The following is a 22563-nucleotide window of genomic DNA, read 5'->3' on the forward strand; positions in this document are numbered from 1 at the left end:
ATAATCAGCCCAGTTTCCGTCACAAGTATCGTTCACCCGCTACCACCAGACCGATGTCGACGAAATTGTGAGCCGTATGCTATATCTTACTTTTCGCGTCTTAAATAATTTCAAACAGGAAACCGACAACTGAATCGAAACTTGATACTGACACCAGGGACAAGATGGACACAGAACAAGAACCAGACTCTCAGCCTGCAAGAAAGCGGCCTCGTATTGACCTTGGTGTCGGCGAGCGCAAGCGAGGCAAGAGCATGTTTGGTATTGTTCTTGGCACGCTGAACAAGGCGAAGATTGAGGACAAGGAAAGGAATGCCAGTGAAGCGGTAAACATAACCCATCCACGCGTTTGCTCATTGTAATGACATATATATTTATTTGTAGGCTAAAAAGCGCCAGATGATAGACCAGCGGTTGCAAGCTAAGCTTCGGAAGGAGACCGACTCAGTTCGACGCTCTGAAGAGGCCAAGAAGGATAGGAACGCTGCAAATCGAAAGGAAGAAGAACTTCAACTCAAAGATTCAATCGTGAGTGCTACTTCAATATCCTCCATCTTTCAAGAGCCGACGACCTTGTCTTGCAGCATAAGCTACGAAGAACCCATTTACCACTCTATTCTCACTACCTATGTACATCTGACGACATCCAATCCATTGATTCCATGGAAGACCAGCCGTCATCAATAACTCCTCTAGCTCTGCCCACACGATCACATCCCCCACCTCTCTTTTATTTGCCTGCGATACTCACACCAGCCCAGGAAGCATTTTTAGAAAAGCGTAAATTCAAGGTGAGCTTAGCATCTGTTAATACACCGCGGCAGACAGCATGATATCCACCTTCGTCATTGTTATGTCAATTACTGCGAGACTAATCCCCGTTGCCTAGGTCAAGGAAGCAGCCGAATCCGAATGGTCCACTTTCCGCGAGGAACGCACTGCCGGTATTGACGAAATCAAGCAGCTCCGACTACGTGTTGCCGATGAGGACGCAAGAAAGAAGAAAGAAAAGAAAGATGAAGCCGAGGCAGACGAAAAAACGCAGGTCGGCAAGGACGAGGAAATGACCTCTGATGTGCCCAAGCCTTCTGACTCGAAGGTAGAAGAGCGTGACTCTAAGTCAGAAGAAAAGACGGAGGAACGCGAATCAAAGGCGGAAGAAATGGAGGTAGATGTTGGCGCTAAGGAGGAATCGGGCATGCGTGCAGACGATGAAGATGCGGTTGAGTACTGATTTAGGTGAGTGAGTCCTTAGCGCCTCTGAGATCTGTTGGGCATTGATGATGGACCCTAGATTGAATAGTACAATTGTGCGTGATCAATTTGAAGGTGGTACAGTATTTTCCCCCCCTGTTCTAGGACACTGCTCTTGTGTGCTCAACTTGTTGTTCCTAGTTGTCACCTGTAGTTCGGTCAATATAGTCAGGTGTCGGATTTGCTCATAATGACTGACGAGGCAATGGCCAGGGATGATGCGATTCCCATGTTAGGAGATGCGCTGTTCTTGCCCATCAAGTTCGAAGTTGTTGATCTTTCTTCCGGGCTAAGTGGAACCATCCATGACGAGATACTGTTGGCATTAGCTTGGTAGGATCATACAGCAAGCAGTATGGTTCGCATCACGATTGCTGTGTCGGCTCCCGCCTGATCATTGATCTTGGCTGTTCCGAACTCCAGACCCTAAGTACGTAGCTACTTATCTGTTGCGACAACTATTCTCATCCCCAAAGCAGCATGAAAATAAACCTCGGAACTTCCAGTGACCTGCCACTGACGCGTGAATACTGTCAATCGCCCACAGCATGAGGTGATACATACAAGGTCTTGTTGGTGATGGTGGGAAGACTAAGAATACCGATTGGCGGGCCGCAACGCTCTGAAATTTAGACTGACATTTTCCAGCGTTAATCAAAAGCTGTCTGTACTTAAAGGACGAGTGGCCCCCCCTGCAGATGCTACACCCAAATTTTGTGGTCCGATTAGTCTGGCGCCGTACTACAATAGAGCGATATAGAAATCAGGTTGTCCAGAGAGGTGAGTTGCACTTCAAGTGAATTCCAACTGCTCTTCATGTCTTGTTTATTTTGCAGCCAAGCTTGGCAGCTGCCTCCGGCGGGCACATATACGCCAGACCATTCTGATGTTTGGATGTTTGGCGTCCCCGATACATGCTGCACTGCCGCGTGCCACATTTCAAGCTGATGATATCTATCGGTATGTCCCGTGTGAGACCATGGCCATCATATATCCTTACCTGCGTATTCGTTCCAGTATTCTGACCGGGATTGTAATCGGAGTATACTCCGCAGCGCATTACGTGCTGCATATCAGTCCTTACATCTGCTGGATCGATGCATCTCCGCCTATTACTACTATTGGGGATCCATTTCATAGGATTCTTCAACGTTCCGAGTGAATTCGCCACCAATGACTGTTGGCCTGGCCTGCCGTTAAATGATACAGCTTGTTTCACTTGCAATGACAGCCAGCCATCCCGGTGGTTTTTAGAACCCTGAACGGCGAATTCCTTGGCTGTCATCTGCGGTAAATGCCATGGCCATGGCCATCGGCGGATAGCTTTTGACAGAAACTAGAAGCTTCCGAAGCCTTCACAGCAGGTGCTCGCAATATCTCTTTTGAGCGACCAGCCATCGACTTCGAATCCAAGGATACAGGATCGGAGGTCGCCTCAAAGAAAGGCCAGGTCAGTCGTAGCAGTGATTACTCCGCATGTGTGACGTTCGTGAAGAGTTCAGGACATCGAAACATCCGTTTTGATACCGAAAACAATGCGCTTTTATTTTAATACCATACTAAGATCCCTAGATGAGTATAATAGCTATCAGGTGAGGCCTGTCGTCATGACTTTCAAAGAGTTGGCTGGTCAACATTCGGAAACAAGGAAGGTTCCTGACGGCATACTGGAACAAAAACACAGATATAACTAAGTACGCTACGGCGAAGTAGCACGAAACATGAAACTGCGGGTAGGTATGAATGATAGAGATGGGAGCAAGTACAACAACGGATGAGCCTTCATGTTACATGAGCTCTGCCTAGGCGCCCTGCACCAAGAGAACGATAAAGAAGGTTGGAAAATACAAACATAAAAATATCAGATACTCCTCTTCAGTTACCCCTCTTCATTCCCAGATGGGTCTCCCAAACGTGACGCCATGTACTATCGCGCCGCATGTGTGCCATGTTTGGATTGCCACGTCCGTGATACGTGCAACCTTGCCAATGACATTCAGTTGGTGAATCCTGCGACCCTGTCAAATGATAGCGCCTGAAATGCGCCTTGAATTCAGTCAAAGGACCTTGAAAATTGCAGGTGGTATTGTCTCCGACAATCCAAGCGCAGGAGAATTCAGTGGATGGCGAGTAACGGGGTTTATGGGTATGAGATCCATGATGACCATGACGCTGGGACTGGGAACTCTGGCGAGAACGTGAATTATGGCGGGGGGGATCTTGACGTGGCTGGGTGGATGGTGGCTGATATGAATGATAACCCATGTCACCTCTGTGATTTATATAGGGCTGTGAGAATGCTGTAGCCGGGGGTAGAGGTGTCATTGATGGGACTGGGTATTCTGGAACACTAGGACCGGGTGGTTGCGGATCACCAATGGCGGAGCCATGCCATTGTGGCCACGAGCCATGATACGCCTCCGAATTATGGGAAAATGATCCAGAGTAGGATAATGGTTCATGGTATGAGGACACTTCGCGGCGGGAGGATGGCTCATGGTAGGAGCTGGAGGGTCCATCTGTGCCGGACGAGAATTGAGGTGGATAGGGAGCGTAGTCATGTGGATACTGCCTGTATATCAGGGTACTTGTAAGCAAAGTAATTACTCAAAGATGATGGCGAGGGGCATACATTGGCAGTGAACGGGATGACGGGAGGTTCCTCCTTGCCACCGGAGTGTCAGCACGCCAAAATTCTTGCGCGGTGTTGGGGGATTGGGAACCATGGAAACTTGCGGGTTTGTAGAAATGGTCGCCATAATCCGAGCTAGATTGAAGCTCACTGGTCGCCGCCGGATGCGTATGGCTTGAGGCATTTTGTGGCCATGGCCCATTGTTGTAAGGTATGGGATTAGCAGGTGTAAAATTGTTTTGTGGTCGTGCTGGATTGTCCATCACGGCAGCGTTAGCTTGAGCGTATTTTTCGTTTGTGGAAAAAGATGGCGTTGGGTGTTGCCGTAGGGTGGCAGTAGCTGCCTCCCTGCGGTGGGGAGAATATCCGTTGGATGGAACGTTCAAATTCATGTAGCCATTCAAGTTGTCAGGGTACATGGACATGTTTGAGTAGTTCGTTGTATCGGCGGGGAAGCCAGAGGTGTTGGATGTAGTACCGACATTCGGTGAGGGTCCAGCACGCATCCAGCTCGGGGAGGCGAACCTCCTGGCCTGGGGGACGGTCGATGTCAACGACCCAGGAGGAACAGTCTGAACGGGACGACTAGCGACGATGTGAGACGTCTGTTATCAAGAGGAAGCAGTAGACTAACTGAAGGGATGGCATTGTATCTTGATAATTATAATAGTATGGACTTTCCGATACTGTGACCTCGTCGTGTGGCGTCGACGTCGAGTAAAATACCTTTTAAATCGATCAGTGTGATGAGGAAGGGCAGTCTGAGAACTCCTACCATGTCGATGGTGCAGAGTTGGACTACTTGGGAGATAGAAGAAGGTGCAATGAACTTCGTGATTGAATATTGCTCTGGCTGCTGAAGAAAAATCAAGAGAAGGGGGGAAAGTAAAAAAGTTTCGCCTCCGATCTAATAAATGTCCGTCGGATATTCGTACAGGATCAAAGCGTCCTCTGAGTCGGGGTCGCGGGGTGCGAACCAAGTTGGGGTGCGGGCCAAGGACTGGCCATGGCCAACGTGACCACCAGCCAACAGGGCATATTGAAGGCATTTTCTAGACGTTGCCGACCAATCCATCATCAAAATAGTTGAATGGCTGTGATACGACCCAAGGATGTGGACACCTTTGACAAAGAAGGCAAAAGCCGATCGATGGAACGCTTTGTGAAGGCGAGAGTAAGTTGGTACGATTAATCCGGCCAATAAAATATGACCAATAGATAGATAATCCCAACTAAGTCCCTCGGTGATAGGATGCTGTGTCGAGGAATATCTTATGCTGAAGTGATATGCATTGTGACGCTTGATGCAAATGAGTCTACTCTAGCATGGCCAGAGGCAGCGGGTGAGTGGGAGCAAAAAATGAGATTAAAGGCGCTGAGCGCTGAGCTCTGGTTTATTATGTGTGTACGGTGCGAAAAGGACAAGGGAAAATCAAGGCAATGTCCGAGTGCCCTGAATAGTATGGGAGCAGGACCTGCGTCAATGCATCGTGAACGTTTTCGTTTCAAGTCCAGTCATATGATCTAGTACACTCTGATTAGTTAATTAGTTACCACATCGCGAGAAGAAGAGAATGGAAGAGACTTCACTCCTTGTATTTGCGAGGCAGTGGGAAACTAGCCCAATCATTGGCACAACGCGCATGCGCCAAAGGGCCATCTCAAAGACGTAAGTTGTAGTGAAAAGTTGGCAGCTTACCAATTATGGTAAATCCGTTCCGCGAATAAGTTTATTACCAACCCAGCCACAACCCAGCGCAGTCCTCATCTTCGCGGCGAGCAAACCAGCCGATGACTCTATTCCAACTTGCTTGGGTGAACCACATCCAATAATCGGTTCCTGCCAGTGCGATGTGCACTCGACTCGATCTCCCAGAGTGTGCCTATGGTTTCCTACGTGGAGAAAAAACCGACTCACAGCGATCATTCCTTGACCTACCTAGAGTTTCGAACGGGTTGAATGTCGATGATTAACCCACAACTTCGACGAGCAGCAAATCTAGAAGCGCCGATCATTGGGAAATCATTAATTCGGAGATCTCCAGCGCAGACTGACGTCGTTGTTGCCTAGCCATCATGTTCAACGTTAATGCATGTCACTTTAAGGTAGTACAAGTCCTCGATTGAGCTTGACATTATGCAATACTCACATTATGCGCTGTTATCAGATCACGCCGCATACACAAATGATTTTTCAAGGTATTCCTTAGCTATGTGAGTTCTTATACACTTCCTTGGTCGTGCTCTTTGTTCAACCCATGTCAGGGATCGCTGCGGGCGAGGCATGCTTATTTGAAGCTCAATTCTTAGTTACAGATGACGATCCAGTGTTGCTAGACTCACCTCAAGCGATGAAGAAGTAGTCGTCATATTCTCCCTTATCGCCTCGCTTGGTCAAGAAAGGTCTTTCCCTGCACGGAAGACTTCTCTACTATGTAGTGCCCTACTGAAGTGTTCTGTCTAAATTTACTAGACCAGCGATTGTCTTGTGCCTTCTTCATGGGCGCGTTTTCAACGATGGCCAATAAGAATAACAAGTCTGCATCAAGACAGGTCACGAAAAGGTGGTCACTTCTCCAGAGACACATTGATCAGTATGTTTAGCGTCTGACCGGAGGGTGGTCATCTTAGCGAATCTCAGAAGATCGACAACATTGCAATGGCATGCCATGCACACAGCTCCGCGAAGGGGTGTTATGCCATCGATTTTGAGTACATAACGCTTTGCCTCTCAAGAAGAGTGTTGTTACCATTTTACCATCAACATCACTCTACTTTAGGAGGATGACGATCAATCAATGATCCATGGGCATTTCCCAACCTTACTTTCCTTTAAAGTCTTATAAAATTGTGTGAGCGTTCTCTACGTGCGAGCTCAACACCAAGCATATTACTCCACTTCAGCGCTCCCCAAAAACATATTCAGCGGAGCCAACCAGGAGGTCACGTGTCGAGGCGCTCTTCATGAAGCTAACATGGGCGTAGAGCCTCGGGGTCATATGGGCTGGTGAAGAGGAAGTCCCGAGATCGCCTATGAGCGCTTGAGCAGCGAAGTTGCTTGGAGCAACGGATTTGTCTCCGGGCATTTCGGGATTTGGTGGCAACGAAGGGAGCGCAGAGGTACTTGGTGGGTCAGGATGAAGTGGAGAAAAGGGCAAGGAGGGGGTGGGGTCTGGTTTTCTACTTGTCCTGTCTCCTAGCGAGACACATCCCATATTCGGCGCTTCACCTTCCCCGCGATTCTTGCGAAGGCTTACTGGCAACCAGCGCGCCGCCGGAGGAATGGTGTAAAGCTTTGAAGGACGGCCCAATCTTTGTACTTCGGGCCATACAACTTGAACAACACTCAACCCAATTGCACCATAAGATTTACCTATCAACCCAACGAAGTTGTTCATAGGTCGGTCAGTTGATATGTTTTTTTTTCCCATCATCTTTCTGCCACACCTACACCGATTGGGTCGCGGCTCGCCACACCCGACGCGTACTCCAGAACCTTCGATAGCGTGTGAGTCGAGCAGTCAAGGGCCCTATCCGGCAATATGGAAGGAGGTCAGTGTTAGCTATCGCCGTAACATACTTCATTCCATGGTCCAAAACACGCAGTCGACGTGTAGCCAGCGTGAGAGATCTAAGTTTGTGCCTTAGTAACCAACTTCCATCATTTTCATCTTGGCAGATGTCAGTAACTCTGTATACGGCTCCAGCTCACAGCGTATGTGATCACTCAATTACACGCTCACATTAGGAACGAACCGAAGCTATAGATGAGGTAGATGTTGGCGCTAAGGAGGAATTAGGCAGACGATGAAGATGCAGTTGAGTGAGCTCCTAGCGCCTCTGAGATTTGCTGAGCACTGATGATGATCGACCCTAGATTGAATATGACAATTGTGCGTGGTCAACTTGTAGGTGGTACACTATTCGTTTCCCTCGTTCTGGGACACTGCTCTTGTGTGCTCAACTTGTTGTTCTAGTCGTCGCTTATAGTTCGGTCAATATAGTCAGGTGTCGGATTTGCTCTTAATGACTGCCGAGACAATGGCTGGGGATGCGATTACAGTGTTAGGAGATGCAGATACTGTGTCTATACCATCAAGTTCGAAGTTGCCGACCTTTGTTCCAGGCTAAGCGGAACGACCCATGATGAGATACTATTGGCATTAGCTTGGTAGGATAATACAGCATGCAGCATGGTTCGCATCACGATTACTGTGTCGGCACCTCCTGATCATTGATCTTGGCCGTTCCGAGCTCTGCTGGATCCCAAGTACGTAGCCACCATCTGTTGTGATTACTATTCTTACCCCCAAAGTGGCGTGCAAATATCCTCGGAACTTCTAGTGATCTGCCACTAGCGCGTGAATACTATCAACCGCCTTCGGCATGAGGTAACACCTACTGGGTCTTGTTGGAGATGGTGAGAAGGCGAAGTACACCGATTGGCTGGCCGCAACTTTTTTTCCTCTCAATTTTAAAACCTCCTCTGACAGGTTCCAGCGTTATTATGTATATAAGCCTAAGATGGATTCCCTGCGGGATGCTTCATCCAAATTTTGTGGTCCAATTATTCAGGCGCAGTACGTCAGTGATAAGGAAATCAAAGTGAGTTGCTCTTCAAGTTAATTCCAATTGCTCTCGATGTCTAACTTATTTATTTATTTTTCAGCCAAGGTTGAGAACTGCCTCCGCCGGGCACGTATACGCCAGACCCATTGGCTGTTTGGCTATCTGGCTTCCCGCTACATGTCGCCCCGTGTGAGATCATGGCCATCACCCATATTATATTTATCTGTGAATTCGTTGCAGCATCCTCGCCCGGATTGTCGTTCCGCGGAGCAATCGGCGGTCTACTCTACCGCACATTACTTGCTGCAAAACGGCCCTGACATATACTGGATCGAAACTCAGTCTTATATAATTATTGGAACTTACTTCACAGGATTTCCTCAGTCTGCCTGGAGTTCCGAATGATTTTGCCACCAATGACTGTTGGCCTAGCCGGCCATGAAGCGATACAGATCTTTCGCTTGCAATGGCAGCCAGCCGTGCCGGTGGCTCTTAGAATCTGAACGGCAAACCCCTTGGCTGTTTTCCGCTGGAAATTCCATGGTCATCGGCGGAGAGCTTTCGGAGGCTTTCACAGCACATTGCAGTAAGTAGGGCCCGCAGTATTTCTTTCGAGCGACCACTCATCGCCTTCGGATCCAGGGATATACGAGTGAAGGACCCTTGAAGCCTTCAACAACGTCAGGTCAGTTTTACCGGTAACCATATCATACGTGACGTTCACGAAGCCTTCAGGGCATCAAAACATCCGTTCTGATACTGAAAACCAAGCGCTTTCATTCTAATATTAGACTATGATCCCAAGACGTATGATAGCTATGGCTGTCGACATGACTTGCGAAGGAAGGTTTCTGACAGCAGACTTGAAAAAAAAGAGATGCAACCAAGTGCGCCGCGTCGAAGTATCACGAAACATGAAACCGTGGGCTATGGGAATAAGTATTATTACGTAGCAACAGAAAAGAACGAATGATAGTGATGATAGCAAGTGCATCAACAAACGAGCCTTGAGCTCTTCCCTCAATGCCCCGAACCAAGAGAATGATGAATAATACACACATAAAAAATCAGATACTTTTCTTCAGTTACCCCTTTTTTTCATTAGATGCGTCTCTCGAACGTGACGCAACAAACTGTCGCGCCGCATGACTTCGACGTCTGGCATGGCGCGTCTGCGGTACGTGCAACCTTGCCAACAACATTTAGATGGCGAATTTTGAGCCCCTGTCAAATGACTGCTTCTGAAGTGCTTGCGGAATGCATTCAGGGGCCCTGTAAATGTACAGACGTGGTCTCCATCACTCCAGCGGCAAGAGTGTGTAGCGGGTGAGTGTTGGGTGTCTATGGAAGGCGGTGAAGATGCTGCAGGCAAAGGTGGAAGTGCCATAGACGTGGCTGGTTGATATGGAACACTAGGACCAGCTGGTTGCGAATCAGCGATGGCGGGGTTCCGCTGCTGTTGGTGCGAGCTATGATGTGCCCCGTGACCATGGTAGGATTGGTCAGGATAGGACGATAGATCGGGGTAGGAGCTGAGGGGTGCAGGATCTGTATTGGGCGAGATGTATTGAGGTGAATAAGTACCATTGCCGTCTAAATGCCTGTATATGGGGGTAGCTGTAAGCAAAGTAATTCGTCGTAGATGGTGATGAGGGGCATACATTGCTGGGGAATATGATCTCCCTGTTACCGTGTTGTGGTACGGGGCACCATGAGAGCTTGGGAGGTTGTGAGAAGGAACGTCATGATACTGGTTCATGTGGACCGCCGGAGGACGCTCGAAGACATTTTGTGGCCCAGGTGCGTTGTTAGACATCATTGAAACATACATGTTGTCATGTATTGTATTGACTGTTGGAAGTTGTGGCCGTGCTGTATTGTCCGTCGTGGCAGTGTTAAACTGTGTATGATTGGCGGCGTAGATGGACATGTTGGCGACGTGGCTCGACGAGCCAGGAAAATTTGTCCGACCAGGATGGCTGATCACGGTGTGAGATGATCATTAAGAGGAGAAATCAGTGGTAGACTAACCGCGACTTGAGGTTCATCGTATTCGAATGATCGTCATTGCATGTATTTTCAGATATTGCGAACTCATCGTCGAAGGGTAGTATCGTCGATTGTAGCGTTGAGTGAGATGTCTTTGAGAATTATCAGTTTAATGTGGAAGGACAGTCCGAGAAGTACTACCATGTTGATGGCGGGGGGTGGCGCAACAAACATCGTGGTATAGCATTGCTCAGTTGGCTGCTGAGTAGTCGGACGTGCTTGTCCTGTGGAAGAGCAATGAGGGGATGTAAAGATGGATGGGTAGTGCTCAACTGTACCAGGCATTGGGGGAGTAAACAATGGGTAAGAAGGGGAGGACATCGTGATGCGTTGCTCGGGTGGCTGCTGAATATGGCGTGCTTGTCCCGCGGAAGAGCAGTGAGGGGATGTAAAGATAAATGAGAAATGCCAACCAATCCTAGGAATTGGGGATGTCAGCAATGGGCAAGAAGGGTAAAGGTGTACCTGCGACGTTTGACCTTAAATTCAGGAAAGGATTCAACCTTGTGAAGGAGTGGCCATGGCCAACGGGACAACCGGCCAACAGAATGATCTAATTGTCTCCTTCTAGAAGAAATCCCCCGCCAGACCAAGCCATTGAATAAATTTGCTGTGCCAAATTATCCGCGATTAGGTGGATCTTGGATAGTACGGGAGGGAAACGGCTCCAGCTCGGCCATGGAACGCGTGTTTTCGAATGCAGAAGTTTGGCGTGGTTACTCCCAAGTTACTCCGGCTACTATATAAAAGCAGGACTGGGAACTAGGGTGCTCGACGATCTGTGTCGAGGAACAACCGAAGTTAAGAGGCAGCGGACGAGTGAGATAACGTTACGAGATAAACTGGACTTTTGTTGTTATGTGCTTGATCTCGCGATAAGCCTCTGTAACGAAAGGAGATTTCCGAGCATCTGGAGCATGGGTTTCCATCACGTTGATGTAGCACTCCGACCCAGCTAAAAGATTGATCACTGAACTTCACCAAAGCGAGGTTAACTTCATCGATTGGTGTGGGAGATGGGCAACTGGCTCAACGGTTGGTACTACGAATGTGCTCTCTGCTCGAACATGCAAGCCTCAAGGATCTGATTGAAAACGTAAGAAGTTCAAGTTGTGGGTTTTTTGGGTGATCGACAGCTACCAAAACCGTGATTATGTCCCGCGAACAAATTTATTACCAACCCAGCGCCCATCAGGACTCATCTCCGCTAATTTCGCGGCGAGCAATTGATCATATTTAATAGTAGCAACGTTGTTTGGGGTTCAGGAAGTTGAACGTCGAAACGTGGATGATAATGTTTACCGAACACTCGACGAGCAGTCAATCACTTAAGAAGCGTCGATCATTCATTTGCAAATAATCCTGTTCATGGATCTGCCATCACCATTTCTCATTAACTTCGCTGATTCTATATGTTCAAATACATATGTACATGCAGTCTAGCTACGAAGCGGAGGGATCAGCCAAAAAATTGTAAAATTGTGCGGGTACAACAATCCACACTCAATTCACACAGATCATCATCGTCCAAAGGCTGAACCACACGATGAAAGAGCATACTGAATTCGAACGTGTTATTTGCCTAGCAACAGAAAATAGATCCAGGTCCAGCATGAAACGCAGAACCTCAATAAGTCGGCAGAAAGCCGCGGTACAGGAAGCGGAGACCCCTGACCGCAGTTTGAGCTCGGGATGGCGTTCCTCCAAAGGAAAGCGGGGCTTCCTATTGTGCCTTCGATGAAGCTAGAGACTTGAAACACGGAGACAGGCCAAAAACCAAGTATATTCAATTATACAGCTGTTGACCTCGAAACCGTGTCCGCAAGATGTGGTTTTGAGTTCTTTGTCGTAACTCATTATAGAAAAGACAGTACTTCTAGATAAAATGATCGATATTGATATCCTCGGAATGCCCCGGACGGTCCATAGAATTCGCGAAGGAACTTGAAGATGACACGGGATGGATATTAAGGCACTGGGGACACAGACTTGATACAAGAATGTATCCAGATCCAGGTCAAGTTATACGTGGCTACCGCACGTCGCTGGTGGCTCGTTCCCACGCCTGACAAACACTACCAAATATGTGCCGCGGTGATCAGTGAGATTGGCAGGAAGAATACATCCAAAACCACGCCCGATCATGCATGGACTTCGCCATCGAAGACATCGGAAAAAAACCATGAAGAGGGGTGCCGATGCTCTCGATCGCTCCCATTGACCTTCTACGCCTCTCCACATCGCGAGACGAAGAGAATGGAAGAGGTTTCCAGTACTTTATAGATTTGCGAGGCAGAGGGAAACTAGCCCAATCATTCAATGGCACAATGCGCGCATGTGCCAACTTGCCAACTTGGGGCCATGGCATCTGACAAGAGTCAAAACGTAAGTAGTGGTGAAACGTATTACCATTCCACACATCAATATATCACTCTGCTTGAGAAGATGATGATCAATCAATGGATCCTCGGGCATTTCCCAACCTTACTTTTCCTTTAAAGTCTTGTAAGATTGTGAGAGCGTTCTCTAGCTACTCGGCTAATTTCAACAAGCTGTTCGCGCTTGGGACCCGTTTATAGCGGAGCCCGCCGAGAGGGTCACGTGTCGAGGCGAGCTTACTACAGCTTCAAGAATCAAGAAAAACGTTACAACTTGCAAGTTGCAACTAACCAACTCTGACTTAGCTCTTGTTTGAATCTTGGGGCAACTATAAGAAACGACTTCTCAGAAATACTCAGTCAGTAACTCTGTATTTATTGGCTCCAGCTCACAACGTGTGTGATCACTCAGTTACACGCTCACAATAGGAACGAATCGAAGCTATACAGTGGTCGATCGTCTTACCGAAACATCGATGGTCCCATTCTTTCGAGGGGGTAGATGTTGGTGCTAAGGCGGCGTCCAAGGAGGAATCAGGCATGCGTGCAGGCGATGAAGATGCAGTTGAGCCTGTGAGCCCATAGCGCCTGTGAAATTTGCTGAGAATTGACGATGGACCCTAGATTGAACATGACAATCGTGCGTGATCAAGTTAAAGGTGGCTCAGGTTAATTTCTGTTCTAGGACACTGCTCTTGTGTGCTCAACTTGTTGTTCTAGTTGTCATCTATATTTCGGTCAATACCCATCAAGTTTCGAAGATTTCGACCTTTGTTCTGGGCTAAGCGGAACGACCCTTGATGAGACGATGTTGGCATTAGCTTGGTAGGGTAATACAGCAAGCAGCATGGTTCGCATCACGACTGCGGTGTCGGCTCCCGCCTGATCATTGATCTTGGTTGTTCCGAACTCCAGACCCTAAGTACGTAGCTACCCATCTGTTGTGATAACTATTTTTACCCCCAAAGTGGCGTGCAATTAAACCTTGGAACTTCCAGTAACCTGCCACTGGCGCGTGAATACTATCAACCGCCTACAGCATGAGGTCACACATACTAGGACTTGTTGGAAATGGCTGAAAAGTATGTCGATCGGTGATCAGCAACGTTTCTTCCTCTGAGTTTTTAGACGCTCCTCTGATATTTTTCAGCGTTAATCAAGGGCTGTTTGTATTTAAGGACTCCTGCAGGATGCTTTCCCAAAAATTCGTTGTCTCCGATTATTCTGGCGCAGTACGTCAGTAATAAGGAAACTAGATTGTTCAGAGACGAGCCAAAAGGTGAGTTGCACTTCAAGCTAATCCCAATTACTTTTCCTATCTTGCTTATTTTGCGGCCAAGCTTGGGAACTGACTCCGCGGGGCACGTATGCGCCAGACCATCTGGCTGGTTGTCCGTCTGGCTTCCCGCCACATGCAGCACTACCGTGTTTCAAGTTGGTGACAGCCATTGGTACGTCGCCCCGTGCGAGATCATAGACGTCATATATCCTTACCTAGGTATTCGTTGCAGTATCCTCGCCCGGATCGGCATTCAGCGGACCAATCAGAGTCTATTCCACAGCACGTTACTTGCTGCATATCAGGCCTGACATGTACTGAACGATCCAGTGGATTGATGAATCTCATTCTAAAATAATTGTAATCTTTTCGCTTTCGGTGGCAACAGCCATGCCTGTGGCTCAAACCCCTGAACTATTAACCCCTTGGCTGTTATTCGCTATTCCACGCCATGGCGGAGAGCTTTCAGTGGAAATTTCTAAAAGACGTTTCGGGAGCAGTTCTGGAGGCTTTCACAGCATAATACGATGCTCGAAGCTTGAAGCCTCGAACAACGTAAGGTCAGTTGTGGCGGTACTTATTCCACACGTGACATTCATGAAGAGTTTAGGACATCGAACTTCCCATCCGTTCTGATACCGAAAAGAACGCATCAGACTTGAATCCCTGGATATATAATGGCTGTCAGGTGAGGCCTGTTGTCGTGGATCGCTAAGAGTCGGCTGGTTAACCTCTAGAAACAAGGAAGGTTCCTGACAGCAGACTGAATAAAAAACAAGGTGTTACCAAATGCGCCACGGCGAAGTATCCTAAAACGTAGTACGAAGACATAGGATAAATAGTGTAGGTAGTGTCCAACATTGGGCTTTGCCCCAGAGGACAATAAACAAGGATTCACAAAATGTTGTGAGTTGTAGTTGGTGATATTACATAGCATCAGAAAAGAACGGATGACAGCGATGGTAGCTGCACCAAGAGGATGATAGGGAGGGTTAAATAATACAAAGATATACAAACCAGCTTCTCCTCATCAGATCTCCCTCCTGATCACCCTCCTGATCACCCTCCTGATCCCCAGATGTGTCTCTCGAACGTGACGCCATGCACTATCGCGCCGCATGAGTGTCATGTTTGGATTGCCACGTCCGTGATACATGCAACCTTGCCAATGACATTCAGTTGCTGAATCTTGCGGCCCTGTCAAATGATAGCGCCTGAAATGCGCCTTGAATTCATTCAAAGGACCTTGAAAATTGCAGGTGGTATTGTCTCCGACAATCCAAGCGCAAGAGAATTCAGTTGATGGCGAGTAACGGGTTTCCTGGGTATGAGATCCATAATGACGCTGATGACGCCGGGACTGGGAACTCTGGCGAGAACGTGAATTATGGCGGGGGAGATCTTGACGTGGCTGGGAGGATGTTGGCTGATATGAACGATAACCTATGTCACCTCTGTGATTCATATAGGGCTGTGAAAATGCTGTAGCCGGGGGTAGAGGTGTCATTGATGGGACTGGGTATTCTGGAACACTAGGACCGGGTGGTTGCGGATCACCAATGGCGGAGCCATGCCATTGTGGCCACGAGCCATGATACGCCTCCGAATTATGGGTGAATGATCCAGAGTAGGATGATGGTTCATGGTATGAGGACACTTCGCGGCGGGAGGATGGCTCATGGTAGGAGCTGGAGGGTCCATCTGTACCGGACGAGAATTGAGGTGGGTAGGGAGCGTAGTCATGAGGATAATGCCTGTATATCAGGGTACTTGTAAGCAAAGTAACTACTCAAAGATGATGGCGAGGGGCATACATTGGCAGTGAACGGGATGATGACGAGCCATGATACGCCTCCAAATTATGGGCGAATTCTTCACGGCGGGAGGATGGCTCATTGTAGGACTCGGAGCTGGAGGGTCCATCTGTGCCGGACGAGAATTGAGGTGCGTAGGGAGTGTAGTAATGTGGATACTGCCTGTATATCAGGGTACTTGTAAGCAAAGTAACTACTCAAAGATGATGGCGAGGGGCATACATTGGCAGTGAGACTAACTGAAGGCTTGGCATTGTATCCTGATAATTGTGATGGTATGCACTTTCCGATACTGCGACCTCGTCGTGTGGCGCCGAGTAAACAACCTTTTAAATCGATCAGTGTGATGAGGAAGGGCAGTCTGAGAACTCCTACCATGCGGGGGAGTCAGCAATGGGTAAGAAGATGGAACATCTGTACCTGCGATGTTGGCCTTAAATAAGGGCAAAGGAATTGTGGCGAACGAGAACACCAGCCAACAGAAAAATTCAAAGGTCTCCTTCCAGAAGATATCGCTGCAGACCGAGCAAATGTAAACAAATCTGTTTCGAGTGCCCGGGGGTAAGTACATCGTGAATGTGGGTGCAGCGCAAACCACGGGATACCCAAGGATAAGTGTATCGTGACGTGGGCGCAGCGTAAGTTGTGCAACCACGGAATACTCAAGGATAAGTGCATCGTGAATGTGGGTGCAGCCCAACCATGGAAGCCGTGTGTTTGGATGCGTGGATTGGCGTGATTATACCGGCCACCAAGGGTCTGGTAATAAGGGGAGATCTGGAAACCCTCGATTGAAAGTTATGTACAGGAACGGCAGAAGTTGAAGTAAATGCGGCGGCATGGCGGGACGTGTAGATACAACTTCACGCAGATCAGTGAACCAGAGGCGTTGGGTGGGTGGGAGAAAATAACAGAGATAAAAGACGCTGGTCTTCTGGTTATTATGTCTTGTGATAAGCCCCGGCAAGCGAGGAGATGCCCGAACGTTTTGAGCATGGGATCCCATCACGATGATGTAGCACTTTGACCCAGCTAAAATGTTAATTACTGAGTGTCAAAGCGATGTTAACCCCTCCAATTTGTATGGCACTGGCAGGTAGAAACTAGCTCACCATTGGCACTACGCATGTGCTCATTGCTCGAAACGTGCGAGCTTCACAAGGATCTGATTGAAAAACGTAAGTTGTTGTTGTGGGATTTGTTGGCAGTTACCAAACCCCTCTCGCGATCAAGTCATTACCAACCCAGCGCCTATCAGTTAACGTCCGAGTCTCCGCTAAGTTCGTGGGGCGAGGAATCGATCGCATAAATTTAATAGTAGCAACGTGTTCGGGGCAGCCATGGTCATCGATCGATGATCAGTCCCTGGTACCACACTTGGACTCGATTTCCTATGCAGACCCAAAAAAAGAAAGAGACCTACATGGATAGTTTCTTGACCTAGAGTCAAGTTCAGGTTGAACGTCGGAAGGTGGATGATTAGAATTCAACAAGCGATCAAGAGGTGTTTGACAAATCATTTAATCATCCAGTCCATGGATCTGCAGCCCAGACTGACACACGTCATTGCCCATTAACTTCGGGGAAGAATAGACCAAACGCGTTTTCAAAAGTTGTTCATAGTACTTCATACACATATGTACATGCCTAGTTTAGCTACCAAGCAGAGCGATCTGCAAAAGTTTGTAAAATTTGACGGGTACAGACAACATTAATCCTTATCGTGCCCAAAGGCTGAACTGAGGACAACCAAATATCGGATCTAGCAAGATACGTTGGACCGGCACGGACTACAAGGGAAACCCAAGGCCAAACCTCTATAGCGGGAGGCGACGGCTCCATCTATCGAGGACCGACCACAACATGCAGTAGCGACTACCTACGAGCCAGGACTCCAGCCACTGCCCAAGGACCCCGGCACTCCCGCACCTGCGCCAGACCAGGTACGTCAACGCCACACGTCGCCTAAAACCCACGCTAGGTGAAATTTTGCCCCCACCCGGGCCTACCACGAGCAGTTTCACAGTCCCGTTCTCCCAGATGGGCCACGTTCACTCGCCTCCGAAGTCACACTCAAATAACCCACCCTAATCGTCAATTACCCTATTACCACCTAAATACTTCCACCCACTCGTACACACGAGATCGACGACACAGCCCCAAGGCCTCAGCCGATAGGCACTTGGAGTAGCCCACCACCGTGACAGAATGCGTTGCGAAACGTCAATCTTATCGCAAAAGCAACGAAGCAAGCACCCGCTTCCTGATTCCAACAATCTACCCCATTGAAACCCTATTGCACACCTTACTCGTTCTCTGTTTGGCCTGCGCGGCGACCTACGCTAAACGATACCCGTACGCATGATGCAAAGTAATTACAGGATGAAAGAACGTCTGAACCCGCTGAATTTGAACAAAACGTATTATTTGCCTGGTAGCCAAAAATAGATCCGGGCTGAGCATGGAATATGCAGAGCCTCAAGAAGTCGTGGCGCATACTGCGGTCCAGGAAGCGGGACCCACCGACCGCAGTTTGAGGTAGAGAAGCATTCCTCCAAAGGAAAGGGGGCTTCCTCTTCGACGAAGCTAGAAACACGAAATATGGGGATCAAAACCAACATTTAAATTGTGCCTTATTGGTCGTGTGTGCAGCAGGCCGGGAGAACATTTACACACTTCGTCTCAGATTAACCTAGAGACCAAGCATGCCCATTATAAAATATACAATACTTACTTCTTGAAATAAAATCAAAGTCAATTGATATTGATATCCTCGGAATATTAATGCCTCAGACGGTAGAATTTGCGAAGGAAGCCTAAGACAGATAAATCATTGGGATGAATTGAATATTAAGGCACCGGGGTAAAAACAGACTTGATGCGAGAATACTATAGTATATAGGCTTTACATGACGCAATTGACATGGCCAATACCCTCGAAGAGTAATTATTAGCAAAATTCTGATAGCTTACCGCCCACACCACGGGATCATTTCAGAAAGCTGAAGAAGGTTGGGGAATCTTCCGCACAGCAATAATTTACCATCCTCCAAGTTGGGATGCGTGTAGAGGACCGGCCATGGCCAACGCCACTACCACCAACAGAAGACATGGCCGACCAAGCCATCATCTGTGGGTGTAAGGCTGTGACATGACGGACGATTCAACACGTTTTGTTTGAAGGCAGGAGTTTGGATATAATGACGCGGTACCTCCGAACCAGAGGCGTGGGTTAAAATAAGATTTGCGAGGCAGTGGGGAACTAGCCCATACACGCAAGCTAAGGGCCCATCAATTTGAAAAGACGTACAAGTTATGGAGCGTTGGCAGAAATATGGTAAAACTGTTTTGTGAATAAGTTTATTACCGACCCAGCCAAAACCCAGCGCAGTCCTCGTCTTCGTGGTGAAAAGTGTGCTTATCGTTTCTTATGCGGAGAAAGACTGATTCACAGCGATCGATTCTTGACCTACAACCTTCTCGACGAGTAGCCAATCCAGAAGCGTCGATTATCGGCAAATCATTTGTTGTTTAGGGATCTCCAGCGCAGACTGACCTCGTCATTGCCCAGCCATCAATGTCGCTAGTTCTTTGTCATCGTGCAGGTCCTCGACTGAGCTTTCACATTGTCATTGTGCAATGCGCACATTATGCGCTGTTATCGAATCGCGCCGCATACGCAGATGATTTCGCAAGGCATCCCTCAGCTGTGTAAGTCCCTATACGCTTCCTTAGTTGGCGTTTACTGGCCGCCCTGGCCCACCTAATAGGAAGACGCGCTCATGGTTCACTAGACCAACCTATCAAAAATCCCAAGATCAGTTTGACTAGTGTTTGATCGCATAGTATAAAGGCTATGCAAACACAGTGGTGCTCATTTCAGCAAATCCCAGAAGTGAGACTGACAACATTGTATTGGCACGCACCTCAATGAACCCGTGAAGGGCAATCTTTTGCCATCGATTTTGAGTATATGGTACTGACTAACCTAACCCTTCCAAAGTCGAATGATAATCATGTCACACATCCACGACTTCCCAAACGCAATTCCCTTAAAGTCTTGTAAATTGTGTAAGCGCGTTCTCTGAAGCGGCACTGCGAAATGAACGCAAAATTCCACTTCAGCTCGTAGTCAGAGTGTTGTTCGTTGGGGGTTCGATAGATCGGATACTTTGCTGCAAGACGATGAATAATGACATTGATGAGTCGGCACGACGGATTGTGGTGCCGCTCCCCGACTTACTGGACCTGATGTTTCATCATGTTTGGTTTGGTTTGGTTGTGTTTATAGCAGAGCCAGCCGCAGCCTTGGAGAAAGAGATTTCTTCTTTTCTCCAAAATCCAAACATGCTATAATTCGATCAGGTTGTCCGGCCCAACCTCTAAAATCCACTCAAGAATTTGTGCAGCTCCTGACCCGTCAAACCCTAACTTTATCCACGAGAAGGCGCTCGCCGCAGTAATCCTTTGCTGTAGCTGTGGCTGAGTCAAGTGGGTGGATACAACGAGATGATGATCGTACATGTGTTGTATCGTTTATCAGTTGCTTTCGGTGGCCGCAACTGTGTTGTTTTTGTTCACGCAGCACGCTGCTTGGAAGCAAATTGTAAGTTGTCACATGACGTCGCTGCTGATGATCGCGAATTCAAGGTAAGCCCGTTGCGTTGGAACTGTATCTGTATTCTAATGCTTCTTCAACACTGTAGTCATAGTAGAATTGTATGGCTATCTGGTGGGGAAGGAGTGGTACCAGCGGGGCGTTGATTTGGTTCACTCGCGCCCCAAGACGCTAGAAGATGCAATAGAGATCCGAATTTGCCTGGCTTAGAGGGATGTCAGGACAGCGTCGGGGCGTTTACCGCGATATCAAACTCCGTTATGCGAAAGCTCCCCAGGGGAAAGACTTTTGGTGCATCGCCTTTGCGAAGGCTTACAGCCAGCGCACTGGAAGATAAATATAAAGCTTTGAAGGACGGCCCGCCTCGCTGGTTCTAATGTTCTTGAAACACAACGGCAATGACCTAATTACATCGCCAATGGAAGCAACCGATGTCTATTTTTACTTGGACCATCGTTAACGTTGGAGTCTGTACTTCGGGCCATACAGCTTGAACAACTCAACCCCATTCCACTCTCAGATTTACCTATCAACTCAACGAAGTGTTCACAGATTGGTCGTCATCAATGGCAACGACGACGGGCAGTCGATTGGTGTTCGCCGTCCTCTCGCCTTTTTCCATCTCTAGCCAGAGACCAGGAGGCACGCCACATCTTTCTGTCACCTACACCGATTAGATTTGCCACACCTGACGCGTACTCCAGAACCTTGTATGGCATGTGAGTCAAGGGCTCTATCTAGCAATATGGAAGGAGGTCAGTGCTAGCGGTCGCCGGTAACATGAGGTAGCATACTTGATTCCATTGTCTAAACACGCAGTCAACATGCACAGCCGGCGTGAGAAATCTACGTCTGCGCCTAAACAAACTTCCATCACGATACAGTGGTCGTCTTACCGAAACTTTGACCATTCTTTTGAGAGGACCATATACTGATCGGTAATGTGAAACTGTGACACTCGAGCTTATCGAATGCGGCCAACGTTACCTTCATTCACTGGCACCCAAGCTGAAAGGCATGTGATGTCAATCGACGTGATTAGTTATAGTCGGATTGTCCCCCGAATTATAGTTCAGTTGCCGCTTACGCTGCCCGTGGTGTGGGGGAGCACTATCCCACCTTGCGATGCCGCGAACGATTAGACTTGGGAGTGGTGCGTCTTCGCCGTTGAGTCCTGTGTCGCGGTCTCTGATAGCCGGGCCCGGGCGACTCTACATTACGCAACTTACGCTGCGACTTCCATTGCAATGTCGGACTTCTTCATGCACGCGAAGTTGCCAACTCCTCACTCACGATCGCCTTCTCATGTATCTGCATGGTCGACTCTGCTTTTCTTATGGGCGTGAGCAATAATACATGTCTTAGACTATCTCCGCGAGCACTCAGGATGTTATTGAGAGCGACGCCATGAGGCTACCATATGTTGATTAGTCGGTAATGGGTATAGATTCTATTGTCTTTCGCACGTAAAAACGATATTAATGTTGCGTGTGTCCAGGTGCATGCCTGCAATGGTTCAAGTTATCTAATCCTTTCGTGGGCAGCCGCATGCTTTTCATTTCTGGGGTGTTGCCAGCTAGCGTATGTCCACGACTCCCCCGTTATTGACATCTACCCTGTAGGTTCGGCCAGACATAGCTCAGATCCCCTGCTCATTAACGATCTCTACCTTCGTTCTGCTGTGTAAACTTTCTGCGGCTGCCTACTAAGGACTCTTCTTTGTACTGCTTTGCAATGGCACTGGGTGAGCCCTTCGCGATTTCTGATACAAATGTGCGGAAATATATCTTGACGTGAACGACCGAAGCTCTCCGTGGTCTTAAGGGGGCTCATCCCGACTCGTGGTGCTGGTGAGGCTGGATCATGATCAGGCTGTCCGTTATTCATCAATTCTCGACCCAGAAAAGTAAACGGAGTTTCATTTAGCATGCGCCCCATCACAATCAATCACCCGTAACGTTGACCCTCAC

General features: G+C 48.2%; 6 protein-coding genes across 6 annotated transcripts; 2 read left to right on the forward strand and 4 right to left on the reverse strand.

Annotated features, from left to right (window-relative positions):
• The first annotated feature begins 30 nt into the window (after positions 1 to 30).
• On the forward strand, positions 31 to 1445 carry DEU56DRAFT_832247 (uncharacterized protein). The gene is made up of 5 exons (XM_041354581.1): positions 31 to 326; positions 385 to 528; positions 585 to 791; positions 890 to 1239; positions 1295 to 1445. Exons 1-4 carry the CDS (start codon positions 165 to 167, stop codon positions 1232 to 1234), a joined length of 858 nt encoding a protein of 285 aa, XP_041203219.1. The 5' UTR covers positions 31 to 164; the 3' UTR covers positions 1235 to 1239; positions 1295 to 1445.
• Positions 1446 to 2869: 1424 nt separating this feature from the next.
• DEU56DRAFT_904431 (uncharacterized protein) lies at positions 2870 to 4813 on the reverse strand. The gene is made up of 4 exons (XM_041356672.1): positions 4662 to 4813; positions 4521 to 4612; positions 3887 to 4471; positions 2870 to 3826 (listed from the first exon to the last, which is right to left on the reverse strand). Exons 1-4 carry the CDS (start codon positions 4662 to 4664, stop codon positions 3130 to 3132), a joined length of 1377 nt encoding a protein of 458 aa, XP_041203220.1. The 5' UTR covers positions 4665 to 4813; the 3' UTR covers positions 2870 to 3129.
• A 1857-nt stretch (positions 4814 to 6670) lies between these two features.
• On the reverse strand, positions 6671 to 7527 carry DEU56DRAFT_832266 (uncharacterized protein). The gene has a single exon (XM_041354582.1). It carries the CDS (start codon positions 7318 to 7320, stop codon positions 6787 to 6789), a length of 534 nt encoding a protein of 177 aa, XP_041203221.1. The 5' UTR covers positions 7321 to 7527; the 3' UTR covers positions 6671 to 6786.
• A 1945-nt stretch (positions 7528 to 9472) lies between these two features.
• DEU56DRAFT_75029 (uncharacterized protein) lies at positions 9473 to 10777 on the reverse strand. Its single transcript, XM_041349528.1, has 4 exons — positions 10646 to 10777; positions 10487 to 10596; positions 10117 to 10434; positions 9473 to 10056 (listed from the first exon to the last, which is right to left on the reverse strand). Exons 1-4 carry the CDS (start codon positions 10676 to 10678, stop codon positions 9537 to 9539), a joined length of 981 nt encoding a protein of 326 aa, XP_041203222.1. The 5' UTR covers positions 10679 to 10777; the 3' UTR covers positions 9473 to 9536.
• A 2046-nt stretch (positions 10778 to 12823) lies between these two features.
• DEU56DRAFT_760366 (uncharacterized protein) lies at positions 12824 to 14472 on the forward strand (the record flags this gene model as incomplete). The annotated part of the gene is made up of 8 exons (XM_041350425.1): positions 12824 to 12889; positions 13312 to 13455; positions 13507 to 13522; positions 13603 to 13619; positions 13922 to 13964; positions 14033 to 14161; positions 14223 to 14333; positions 14381 to 14472. 8 exons carry the CDS (start codon positions 12824 to 12826, stop codon positions 14470 to 14472), a joined length of 618 nt encoding a protein of 205 aa, XP_041203223.1.
• Positions 14473 to 15106: 634 nt separating this feature from the next.
• On the reverse strand, positions 15107 to 16533 carry DEU56DRAFT_75115 (uncharacterized protein). The gene is made up of 4 exons (XM_041349561.1): positions 16351 to 16533; positions 16198 to 16301; positions 15976 to 16137; positions 15107 to 15915 (listed from the first exon to the last, which is right to left on the reverse strand). The coding sequence occupies exons 1-4, from the start codon at positions 16351 to 16353 to the stop codon at positions 15192 to 15194; spliced, it is 993 nt and encodes a 330-aa protein (XP_041203224.1). The 5' UTR covers positions 16354 to 16533; the 3' UTR covers positions 15107 to 15191.
• Positions 16534 to 22563: the final 6030 nt, after the last annotated feature.

This window comes from Suillus clintonianus (genome assembly GCF_016758775.1).
Source record: "Suillus clintonianus strain FC179 chromosome Unknown DEU56scaffold_117, whole genome shotgun sequence".
Classification (NCBI taxonomy): domain Eukaryota; kingdom Fungi; phylum Basidiomycota; class Agaricomycetes; order Boletales; family Suillaceae; genus Suillus; species Suillus clintonianus.